Raw genomic sequence first — 13,162 nt, 5'->3', positions numbered from 1 at the left:
GAATTTGATTCATTTCCCGTAATTATGTAATTACTTTCCATTTTCATTGATCTACCTAATTTGCATATTTCCCATGATGCCTTGTGGTCAAATTCAAATGGCGTCCCGCATGGATTTACATGCGCGATTGATACGGAAAAACATAACTAAAAGTAATCATCCGAACACTTGAACATTCCGGAAAGAGTCGACCTCATAGAAATGTAGAAAAAGTGGCAATCAGTTAGCGAAGTAAACAAAGTTTTGGCAAAATGCGTATATAGAACATACATAAGCTGAAACCTTAAATTGCATATTTTTGAATGGAAGGGAATAGAGCTGTGACTGAGGCCCGATAGGGGTAGCCGAATTCCTTGCAAAATATACTTCAGTAAAGATAAAGATGTATAAAAATACTAGCAGGATTATAAATATATACGTTCTATCGTAATTAAATGTAAAAGAAATCAGGAAACGTAATAAAACTATTTACAGTTTTTCTACAAAGATATCCTGACGTCACGACATTATGACGTCATGATGCCATGCACGTGACGTTGCGCGGACAAACTGGATATAATTTGGTTAAAACTACTAAAAAGCACATAAAATAAATAGAAAATTTGTTTGTTTTAGTGTAAGATCAAAATATATTTCACTCGTGAACACCATAATTTACACTCGTGAAAATATTGCATTATAGTGTTCACACGGTGAAATATATTTCGATCTTACACTAAAACAAACAAATATCCTCTATACAGTTGGGCACCGTCTTGAAACGGTTAATGATAAAATCATCGCTAGAGGGTATATGAGTCAATATATTTTTTTGTAACAAAATCCTGTCCCGGTGAAATTATGTTTAACTTCGCGTAGACAACAGGAAAGTTTCTTTTGTGCGGTATGGACAATATTGAATTGTGCATGTTTCATTAAAAATATTTACCCTAAGTAGAAGGAAATATTCAGTAAAGTTGATAGAAGTGTCAGCATTAGCATCTTTCCATTGTCCCTATTTTTTTTTTTAAATGTGACACTGTCTGTCGGACAAATTGTGAAATATCGTGTTTATGTTTCAGCTGGAATGAAATTCAGTTTCATTTTTCACAATGTAAACTATAAAAACATAAAATATCTTTGGATTTAATACGTTATTTTTTTTCATATTCTTTGTACCCTAAAGTCAGTTCAGTGATGTAACAGTTTGCTTAAATCCTTAAATACAAGGTCAGTTCCCTTAGTAAAAGACGGGTTAGCACCTCGTATTTGAAGAGCAGCCTCAAAACAAATATGGCAGCCAACTACAATAGCATGTGTTTGATGCGATAAAAATATTGAAATATGATAGTATCCAGGTAACTGCGTATAATTCTAAAACTTTTTTGTTACATGATGGAATGTATATATTTAAAACCTGATAGATGTGATGTACTTGCAGTATAATGAAGTCTCGATGTAACTGCAATACTTGCTGGAGTTAAACACTTGCATTTGGCGAAAGAGTGAATAGTTATATTTCCCATTGTGCAAGGTAGATCCTGAATTTTGACCTCATCGTTACATCAAGGAAAGCAATTGTTACATTAAGGGAAAAAAAAAAGATTTTAGATATTGAAAAGTGTGTTTTAAATACATTTTTAGATTTAATTGCAGTATTTTTGTCGTTGGTCATTTGTACATGTAAATAGGCTGACAAGAATATATATATTATGCAAGATATACTGTTGATCAGGAAGCGGCAAATGACGTTACTATATATGTACTGTATATAATATGACAAACATTGAAAAGTTAAACAAAGAGGAAGTTAATAGAAATAAATAAACGTTGAAAAAATTGGTTGTGACTGAATATGAATATATATTGCAAGAAGCTGTAGAGCATAATGAATGTACAAAGAACGAACATATATGCATGAAGGCGATAGTGAGGGAGGTTGCAGGAGTAAGGGTGTTGGTGAAAAGGAAGGCGTTGAATAAGGTAACAGCGAGACAGATTGTAGGAGTAGTGGGGTTGGTGAGAAGGTATGCAGTGATGCAGGTAGCAGCGAGACATACTGTAAGAGTAGTGGGGTTGGTGAATAGGTATGCAGTGATGTAGGTGGTAGCGACACAGTTTGTAGGAGTAGTGGGGTTGGTGAGAAGGTATGCAGTGATGCAGGTAACATCGGGACAGTTTGTAGGAGTAGTGGGGTTGGTGAGAAGGTATGCAGTGATGTAGGTGGTAGTGAGACCGTTTGTAAGAGTATAAGGGTTGGTGAGAAGGTATGCAGTGATGTAGGTGGTAGTGAGACAGTTTGTAGAAGTAGTTGGGTTGGTGAAAAGGTATGCAGTGATGCAGGTAACAGCGAGACAGATTGTAGAAGTGGGGTTGGTGAGAAGGTATGCAGTGATGTAGGTGGTAGTGAGACAGTTTGTAATAGTAGTGGGGTTGGTGAGAAGGTATGCAGGGATGTAGGTGGTAGTGAGACAGTTTGTAGAAGCAGTTGGGGTGCTGAAAAGGTATGCAGTGATGCAGGTGGTAGTGAGACAGTTTGTAAAAGTAGTGGGGTTGGTGAGAAGGTATGCAATGATGCAAGTAACAGCGAGACAGATTGTAAGAGTAGTGGGGTTGGTTGGAAGGTATGGAGCGATGTAGGTGGTAGTGAGGCAGTTTGTAAAAGTAGTGGGGTTGGTGAGAAGGTATGCAGTGATGCAGGTAACAGCGAGACAGTTTGTAGGAGTAGTGGGGTTGGTGAGAAGGTATGCAGTGATGAAGGTGGTAGTAAGACAGTTTGTAAGAGCAATGGGTTTGGTGAGAAGGTATGCAGTGATGTAGGTGGTAGTTAGACAGTTTGTAGAAGTAGTTGGGTTGTGAAAAGGTATGCAGTGATGCAAGTGGTAGTGAGACAGTTTGTTAGAGTAGTGGGGTTGGTAAGAAGTTATGCAGTGGTGTAGGTGGTAGTGAGACAGTTTGTAAAAGTAGTGGGGTTGGTGAGAAGGTATGCAGTGATGCAGGTAGCAGCGAGACATACTGTAAGAGTAGTGGGGTTGGTGAATAGGTATGCAGTGATGTAGGTGGTAGCGACACAGTTTGTAGGAGTAGTGGGGTTGGTGAGAAGGTATGCAGTGATGCAGGTAACATCGGGACAGTTTGTAGGAGTAGTGGGGTTGGTGAGAAGGTATGCAGTGATGTAGGTGGTAGTGAGACAGTTTGTAAGAGTATTGGGGTTGGTGAGAAGGTATGCAGTGATGTAGGTGGTAGTGAGACAGTTTGTAGAAGTAGTTGGGTTGGTGAAAAGGTATGCAGTGATGCAGGTAACAGCGAGACAGATTGTAGAAGTGGGGTTGGTGAGAAGGTATGCAGGGATGTAGGTGGTAGTGAGACAGTTTGTAGAAGCAGTTGGGGTGCTGAAAAGGTATGCAGTGATGCAGGTGGTAGTGAGACAGTTTGTAAAAGTAGTGGGGTTGGTGAGAAGGTATGCAATGATGCAAGTAACAGCGAGACAGATTGTAAGAGTAGTGGGGTTGGTTGGAAGGTATGGAGCGATGTAGGTGGTAGTGAGGCAGTTTGTAAAAGTAGTGGGGTTGGTGAGAAGGTATGCAGTGATGCAGGTAACAGCGAGACAGTTTGTAGGAGTAGTGGGGTTGGTGAGAAGGTATGCAGGGATGTAGGTGGTAGTGAGACAGTTTGTAGAAGCAGTTGGGGTGCTGAAAAGGTATGCAGTGATGTAGGTGGTAGTGAGACAGTTTGTAAAAGTAGTGGGGTTGGTGAGAAGGTATGCAATGATGCAAGTAACAGCGAGACAGATTGTAAGAGTAGTGGGGTTGGTTGGAAGGTATGGAGCGATGTAGGTGGTAGTGAGGCAGTTTGTAAAAGTAGTGGGGTTGGTGAGAAGGTATGCAGTGATGCAGGTAACAGCGAGACAGTTTGTAGGAGTAGTGGGGTAGGTGAGAAGGTATGCAGTGATGAAGGTGGTAGTAAGACAGTTTGTAAGAGCAATGGGTTTGGTGAGAAGGTATGCAGTGATGTAGGTGGTAGTTAGACAGTTTGTAGAAGTAGTTGGGTTGTGAAAAGGTATGCAGTGATGCAAGTGGTAGTGAGACAGTTTGTTAGAGTAGTGGGGTTGGTAAGAAGTTATGCAGTGGTGTAGGTGGTAGTGAGACAGTTTGTAAAAGTAGTGGGGTTGGTGAGAAGGTATGCAGTGATGCAGGTAGCAGCGAGACATAATGTAAGAGTAGTGGGGTTGGTGAGAAGGTATGCAGTGATGTAGGTGGTAGCGACACAGTTTGTAGGAGTAGTGGGGTTGGTGAGAAGGTATGCAGTGATGCAAGTGGTAGTGAGACAGTTTGTTAGAGTAGTTGGGTTGGTAAGAAGTTATGCAGTGGTGTAGGTGGTAGTGAGACAGTTTGTAAAAGTAGTGGGGTTGGTGAGAAGGTATGCAGTGATGCAGGTAGCAGCGAGACATACTGTAAGAGTAGTGGGGTTGGTGAATAGGTATGCAGTGATGTAGGTGGTAGCGACACAGTTTGTAGGAGTAGTGGGGTTGGTGAGAAGGTATGCAGTGATGCAGGTAACATCGGGACAGTTTGTAGGAGTAGTGGGGTTGGTGAGAAGGTATGCAGTGATGTAGGTGGTAGTGAGACAGTTTGTAAGAGTATTAGGGTTGGTGAGAAGGTATGCAGTGATGTAGGTGGTAGTGAGACAGTTTGTAGAAGTAGTTGGGTTGGTGAAAAGGTATGCAGTGATGCAGGTAACAGCGAGACAGATTGTAGAAGTGGGGTTGGTGAGAAGGTATGCAGGGATGTAGGTGGTAGTGAGACAGTTTGTAGAAGCAGTTGGGGTGCTGAAAAGGTATGCAGTGATGCAGGTGGTAGTGAGACAGTTTGTAAAAGTAGTGGGGTTGGTGAGAAGGTATGCAATGATGCAAGTAACAGCGAGACAGATTGTAAGAGTAGTGGGGTTGGTTGGAAGGTATGGAGCGATGTAGGTGGTAGTGAGGCAGTTTGTAAAAGTAGTGGGGTTGGTGAGAAGGTATGCAGTGATGCAGGTAACAGCGAGACAGTTTGTAGGAGTAGTGGGGTTGGTGAGAAGGTATGCAGGGATGTAGGTGGTAGTGAGACAGTTTGTAGAAGCAGTTGGGGTGCTGAAAAGGTATGCAGTGATGCAGGTGGTAGTGAGACAGTTTGTAAAAGTAGTGGGGTTGGTGAGAAGGTATGCAATGATGCAAGTAACAGCGAGACAGATTGTAAGAGTAGTGGGGTTGGTTGGAAGGTATGGAGCGATGTAGGTGGTAGTGAGGCAGTTTGTAAAAGTAGTGGGGTTGGTGAGAAGGTATGCAGTGATGCAGGTAACAGCGAGACAGTTTGTAGGAGTAGTGGGGTAGGTGAGAAGGTATGCAGTGATGAAGGTGGTAGTAAGACAGTTTGTAAGAGCAATGGGTTTGGTGAGAAGGTATGCAGTGATGTAGGTGGTAGTTAGACAGTTTGTAGAAGTAGTTGGGTTGTGAAAAGGTATGCAGTGATGCAAGTGGTAGTGAGACAGTTTGTTAGAGTAGTGGGGTTGGTAAGAAGTTATGCAGTGGTGTAGGTGGTAGTGAGACAGTTTGTAAAAGTAGTGGGGTTGGTGAGAAGGTATGCAGTGATGCAGGTAGCAGCGAGACATAATGTAAGAGTAGTGGGGTTGGTGAGAAGGTATGCAGTGATGTAGGTGGTAGCGACACAGTTTGTAGGAGTAGTGGGGTTGGTGAGAAGGTATGCAGTGATGCAGGTAACAGCGGGACAGTTTGTAGGAGTAGTGGGGTTGGTGAGAAGGTATGCAGTGATGTAGGTGGTAGTGAGACAGTTTGTAAGAGTATTAGGGTTGGTGAGAAGGTATGCAGTGATGTAGGTGGTAGTGAGACAGTTTGTAGAAGTAGTTGGGTTGGTGAAAAGGTATGCAGTGATGCAGGTAACAGCGAGACAGATTGTAGAAGTGGGGTTGGTGAGAAGGTATGCAGTGATGTAGGTGGTAGTGAGACAGTTTGTAATAGTAGTGGGGTTGGTGAGAAGGTATGCAGGGATGTAGGTGGTAGTGAGACAGTTTGTAGAAGCAGTTGGGGTGCTGAAAAGGTATGCAGTGGTGCAGGTGGTAGTGAGACAGTTTGTAAAAGTAGTGGGGTTGGTGAGAAGGTATGCAATGATGCAAGTAACAGCGAGACAGATTGTAAGAGTAGTGGGGTTGGTTGGAAGGTATGGAGCGATGTAGGTGGTAGTGAGGCAGTTTGTAAAAGTAGTGGGGTTGGTGAGAAGGTATGCAGTGATGCAGGTAACAGCGAGACAGTTTGTAGGAGTAGTGGGGTTGGTGAGAAGGTATGCAGTGATGAAGGTGGTAGTAAGACAGTTTGTAAGAGCAATGGGTTTGGTGAGAAGGTATGCAGTGATGTAGGTGGTAGTTAGACAGTTTGTAAAAGTAGTGGGGTTGGTGAGAAGGTATGCAGTGATGCAGGTAGCAGCGAGACAGATTGTAGGAGTAGTGGGGTTGGTGAGAAGGTATGCAGTGATGTAGATGGTAGTAAGACAGTTTGTAAGAGTAGTGAGGTTGGTAAGAAGGTATGCAGTGATGTAGGTGGTAGTGGGACAGTTTGTAAGAGTAGTCGGGTTGATGAGAAGGTATGCAGTGATGTAGGTGGTAGTGAGACAGGTTGGAGGAGTAGTGGGGTTGGTGAGAAGGTATGCAGTGATGCAAGTGGTAGATGTAGGTGGTGGTAGTGAGACAGTTTGTAAGAGTAAGAGTGTCGGTGAGGAAGTATGCAGTGATTCAGGCCAAAGCGAGACAGGTGGCAGGAGTGAGGGGACATGTGAGGAGGTTTACAGTGATGTAGATGATAGTGAGACAGTTCGTAAGAGTGACAGCGTTGTTGTGAATGTAGACGAAAGCCAGACAGCTTATAGGACTGAAAAAAGTGATGAAATTATAAAAGGTGACGCAAGTATTGAGAAGATATATGAAGTAATAGATAAACATGTCAGTGTACCTATTGAGTATTATGTCGGAAAACATGATATTGTAAATTGTAATGGAAAGCCTGTGTCGGTCTTGTAACAGAGACATGTTTATCCAGTGTATTTGTACAGTGTATGCGTCAAAACGGTAGAATAAGTGAAAACTCTTTCTGTTGGCCAAAAAAGTTTAAAGACCAGAGTTGGTATCATCTGCACAATGTCATAGCTTTTGTCGGATGTGTAAGCATTCCTGTACACAAAAAACAAGTACAAACTTGATGACAAATCAAATGGATGATCTATTTTTCACACTGTTGATCAATATCAATATTTTTATAATGGAAAGCATCCATATTGACAGTTACTATTTATTTCTTCAACTCTATTCAATTATTTTTCATCTTCTTTCAGAACATAGATACCAAATTTTTATTTATCTTTTTTCTAAAAGAAAAAATGTGTATGAAAATTTTAATCCTGAAATATTTCCTTTCTGTAACATAGGTAATTCCTAGATGTAACATACACACCAAGATAGACTCAAACGAACGTAAGGACTCAGTTCAATACATTTGTTTTCGATCTGTGGTACACTTAAGCTCAGCAAAACATAAAGTACAAGTCATGATTAGGTCCAAATTTTTGAAATAAATTAACTAGATTTCCTTGCTGTAACACAAAGGTTTCTTTCATGTAACAGACAGACCTAAAATGCTGACACATGTTAATTTTATGGATACTGTTAAGACAATATTAAGTTGTTGTGTATTTTGAGTAGTATAGAATTGTTTTTATTTGCTTTAGTTAATCTTTTACAGTTTATTAAACTGTTCAATCATATCAAATATGTTGATTTTCCTTACTGTAACAAAATCACTCCTTGGTGTAACATCAGTTTCCTTGACGTAACATGTCTCAATTAATTTTTATTGTCATATAATGAACAGCAAACATTTATGCATTAAGCAGTGGACAAAAGTCAAACTATGATGCAGAATGAAAGACATCATTGCATTATGTATATAGCTGTGTAATAGAAACAGAATGGCGCAATGTGTACAACCCAAAAACGAAGAAACACAATATCATTTTTTTCCAAAAAAAATATATTTAGTGTAATTTCAGACCTTAATTGAAGTTTAAGATTCGTTTATATTATATTTTGACATTGTTTTTAAACTACAAAATTCAAATAGAAAATTGTTACATCAAGGAATTCCATGTTGCTTGGTCTATTTTTAAATTGATTGCTGCACTTAATACTGTCAATTAAGGGTCATCTAAGTGCATTTTGAGCAGAATGGTCCCGTATGAACATGTACGTATGAATCATTGGCCTGTTACAGCGGTTCTTTATTTTCACAGCTATAAGGTCACAAATGTTGCAAAAAATATATTGACTCATATACTGGTTAGCGATATGTGCTTAACCCCCAACACGTTCAAAAGTAACAGAAAAATGTAAAATAAGTTATCTAGTATTCTAGAAGCTGACGGTTACGTTTTAGGTCTCTAAAGAATGATTTTCTGCATTTGATCATTATATATTTTTATTACCTTTACCTCGTATTGCACAACAATATAGTCCATGATAGGCAATATATATCCATCGTACCGTCGATGTAATTTTGTCCTACTTTCATGTTTATCGTTTTTCCGTAATCGGTCGGAAACTCTTCGGGATCACGTAATTTAAAATTGTTTCAAACGAATATCCGTTTAAAGACGCGCGACAAAATAACTGAATTTCCATAATGGTAATTATACACGACTGGCACGAAAAATATGAAATGTACAAAATTTATGTTTAAAACAGACAGTGACATATATTAGGCCAAGACAGTGTGTTTAATGTCTAAAATCTTATTAAATTAATGTAGCCATATGTACATAAATCAGTGTATTTAGGTAAATTTCAATCACATTTTGTTTCGGCAGTGTAAGACAGTTATTCATTTATATTCTTAAAAATATACTGAAAAGAGATTAACTGAAAAAGTTTGCAGACGAAGTTGTAAAAACACTTTTATTCGGGAAGGGCCTGAATTGTCCTCCCGCAAACTTGTCGTATAGCTGTTTATTACCTGTATTATAAGCATGATTTTCATGAAGGTTTTGTGAGTTACAAAATTGTTGAATTCCATGTGCTAAGTTTGTAAAAATCACGTTATCGTTTGGGCATAATATATTTTGCATCTATTTATAAATTATAGCCTCGTTTCGGAGGATTCTTCCGAAAAAATCCGAAGATGCTCGACGGGTTCGTAAACAGTCGGAAAACATACTTTCGGTTTGACATAGGCAACATTTTTTGTTTATTTGTTAGTTATTCTTGAACATATACATGACTATTTGGTCAGATCCGATACAGTGGGCCATATTTTCAGTAAATAGGAAGTCTCAGCTACAAACTCTGGTTTTCATATAATACTCGTTCGGGTTTTAGTAATGGACCTTTAAACTTTATTTAATGGGCAAAAAGACCCTTTACAAAGAGTTAAATCCTTATTAAAAATTTAGTTTAGTCATTGTTATGAATGTTAGTATTTCTTTTGATTTCAATGTAATTTCTAGTTTTACATTAAATTTTTGTATTTCTTAGATATTGGGATATTTAAACAATGTAAGAACAATATTTAAACAGTGTGTTACCTTCAAATTCATTCAATATCATTTAATATTCTGGTTGCGCGACCAAGATAAGTAAAGTCATGTAATAGTAATTTTTAAAACTTGCATTTCAAATGCATTTCGGCTAAATAAATATTTGTCAGTGTGACATTTTACAAATATAATACAATAGTTCTTATATCCAATGCTAAGACAACGTTTATTTATCTAATTTATAAACAGTCAAACCTGTCTATAAAGACCTTACATTGGAGAGTCAAATTTTGGGCTTTATTGAGAGGTGATCTTTATTTACAGATTAAAATATACTGTGAATGTTAAAATGGAAACAAAACATGTTGTCTATGGAGCCAGGTGGTAATGTGTTCAGAGGTGGTTTTTAATATAGGTTTGACTGCATATGCTAAATAACTCTACCTTGATTGGTGGACCAGGATATGAAAGGAAACTATTCAAAATACACCCAGAGCTAATTCTACATGCATTAAACACTAAACGAGTACAAATATGTATACTCAAACTGTTTGAATAATAATTGAAGTATTATTGCGCGCGTAGGAAGCATTTGTTCAGGTGTTGTCTTTTAGCACATGTCTGACTGTATTGTACAAGGGGATTTTAACAATGATACTAAACTTGTCACAATATATTTATTACACAGATTGCGTCGGTGCGACGTTAAACCCAACAAAACTAATATAAATTCTAGTCAAGAGAATACAAATTTATCATTTCTATTTCAATCATCATCTAAACTAGATTCATTGTAAAATAAAATAAACTGAAAAATGGAAGTTTGTGTTTATTGTGCTGCCATACTATACTATTATAGGTATATCTCCAAGCATGATTCCGTAGCCGAGGTGCAAGCGTAACTGGTGTTATTTTATCCTACTCATAGAGGCTCCATGAAGGAAGGTAAGTATGCCCTACATAAAGATGCGTGTGTTGGTCCCGGAATACAATGCCAAGCAAATTCTGCCAGAGTTTATAACTGTTAACGTTGATTCATCTTCCAACCAACGCCACCGTTGATAGGTGGGTAAGGGAATTTAATAAGGATGAATCTAGAATCAAGGTCTATCTTGTGTTGGGTACCCAAAACCGTCAGCAACCACTCATAACATTGCTACATTATATTTATTAATTAATTACAAGTATTAACAAAAAAAAGTTTCCCAAATAGCTGAATCAGTAAACATTTCGTCGGGTGTTCATGAAATTCTGCCTAAGCATTTGAAATTATCGCAGTTATGTACTGGTTTAGGAAAGGGCACGAACAACCAGTTATTGAGAAAAGAACTCAAAGTTGCAAACGGATTATCAAGTATTAAACACAAGATAATTATGTTCTATACCATGCTTTTACAAATACATTTACATCACCTTCACAATATCAAATAGTATGAAAGTTAGTTATTATATGGTGAAATCAATGTCAAGATACATGTAAGGATCAAGTTTTTTTCTACAATGTATATATATAATTAAAAAAAAGACTTATTTTCAATTAATCAGTATTCCAATAAAAAGAAATAGACAGAAAGCTTGAATTCTTTTTGATTGCCTCGACTAAAAAATAAAATGGAGATTATTCAATTCGCAATTTTGATAATATTTACGATCGTATATGTAAAAAATAACAATAAAGAAGTTATTAATCATATAAAATTCTTTCAGTCACAAAATTACCTATTTTCTAAAATGAAACATACATGTTAAGCAAATTATCCATGATGTTAGAGACCCAAAAAGTTCTAAAGAAAAGTTATATGATGTTTAAAAAAATGAGATTTAAAACAAAACTAAAGAAAAGTTGAGGGAGCTTCCGTGGCCGAGTGGTTAAGGTCGCTGGCCTCAAATCACTTGCCTCTCATCGATGTGGGTTCGAGCATCACTCGAGGAGTTGAATTCTTCATGTGAGGAAGCAGTCCAGCTGGCTTACGGAAGGTCGGTGGTACTTCCCAGGTACCCGCTCATGATGAAATAATACACTGCTGGAAAGTCTACATATGACCTATAACTATACCCCCACCAAACATGTTTGTGGGAGGCTATAAAGGAGGCAGTTTTGTCCCGTCGCGTCCCTGTCGCGTCGCCAAATCTATATAACTAAATAGATTTGATTTAAACTTAAACTAGATGTTCCACCTTATCACTCACATCATGTGACACAAGGTGCATAACTCTGACACCAATTTTACATGAATTATGCCCCTTTTACTTAGAATTTAAAATTGATTTTGAATCATTTTCATTATATCTCAGTTATTACAAAATGGATTTGATTCAAACATGAACTATATGTTCCGCCTTATCACCAGCTCTTGTGACACAAGGTGCATAACTCTGACACCAACTTTTCATGAATTTTGCCCCCTTTTACTTAGAATTTAAGGTTACTTTTGTTGCATTTTCACTATATGTCAGTTATTACTAAATGGAATTGATTCAAACTTAAAATAGATGTTCCACCTCATCACTCACATCATGTGACACAAGCTGCATAGCTCTGACATTAGTTTTTCATGAATTATACCCCCTTTTACTTAGAATTTAAGGTTAATTTAGATGCTTTTGTACTATATATCATTCTGATGGGCTTAGAGTCAAAGAGAAGTAATCTTTTCTTAATTTTTGTACTGAGTTACTTACCCTTAAATTCCAAGAATTAGTCTATATTTAGAAATTCTATTTTTAGATTTTCAATATTTTAGGTATTTTTCTAACTTTTTTATTACAAGTCCTACGTAAAAAGTAAAGACATTTTTCTGCGGTAACATGTGTCGATAAGACATTTTTATATTCATTTTTAGTGTATCTCTAATATTAGAGATTTTTATATTTACCTCATCCCTCATCTTGGGCACATATACTAGTATTACTTATATGTGCCGCGGAAGCCCAAGATGAAGTACTTCAAAGACGAGTAAAAATTTTCTTTAAATACTAAGTTTTTTATGCTTTATTTTATTCTAAGTATTTTTAAAATTTCTTATGGTTGCCATTCTGTGACAAGATGGTATGGTGGGGGTATAAGTCACTCCTTTGACAGTTCTAGTTGTGTCGGTGCGACGTTAAATTCAAAACAAAAAGAAAGAAAGAAAAGTTGCAATGTTGCCAGTATTATGTGACAAGATTTATGCATTTTATACCGTGTCCCGTTTTGATCATAGGTGATATATTACGCTACGAGGTGACTGATATTGAAAACAGACCAGTTTATCAGAAGGAAATAGGTCTATGAATTTCGATGTTATGACCCACTTAATCTCATATATTCAATAACACAAATAAATTAATTCGATACTATTACTCGTATTTTTAAGATTCGATATTTCTTTATAGTTTGCAATATTATATGACATTAAGTCTTCATTATAGATTTGATCAAATCTTTAATTTCTTCTTCACAGTCTAGTATTCAGTTCTCTTTTCGAACATACGACTAACAAAAATAAAACATTTCAACAGGTTTTATATGCTCTTGCTAGGACTTGAAAGACTTGATATTTTTTGTGACAATTCAGTAACATACAGCGGTTAACTATTGAAAAATGTTATTCGACTGCATGCCACTACTAGCT

The 13,162-nt window shown here is 37.4% G+C and overlaps 1 protein-coding gene across 1 annotated transcript; it reads left to right on the top strand.

The window, feature by feature from the left end:
* Positions 1 to 2,066: 2,066 nt before the first annotated feature.
* Positions 2,067 to 6,398, top strand: LOC128553371 (uncharacterized; the record flags this gene model as incomplete). Its single annotated transcript, XM_053534509.1, has 7 exons — positions 2,067 to 2,363; positions 2,424 to 2,783; positions 3,023 to 3,679; positions 3,740 to 3,979; positions 4,459 to 5,415; positions 5,655 to 5,951; positions 6,012 to 6,398. Coding segments are annotated over 7 exons (3,195 nt in total), but the record flags the coding sequence as incomplete, so codon positions are not given.
* Positions 6,399 to 13,162: the final 6,764 nt, after the last annotated feature.

The sequence above is a fragment of the Mercenaria mercenaria genome, unplaced genomic scaffold (assembly GCF_021730395.1).
Source record: "Mercenaria mercenaria strain notata unplaced genomic scaffold, MADL_Memer_1 contig_3752, whole genome shotgun sequence".
In the NCBI taxonomy this organism is placed as follows: domain Eukaryota; kingdom Metazoa; phylum Mollusca; class Bivalvia; order Venerida; family Veneridae; genus Mercenaria; species Mercenaria mercenaria.
Note: the sequence above shows the minus strand (reverse complement) of the source record. Positions and strands in the feature narration are given on the sequence as shown.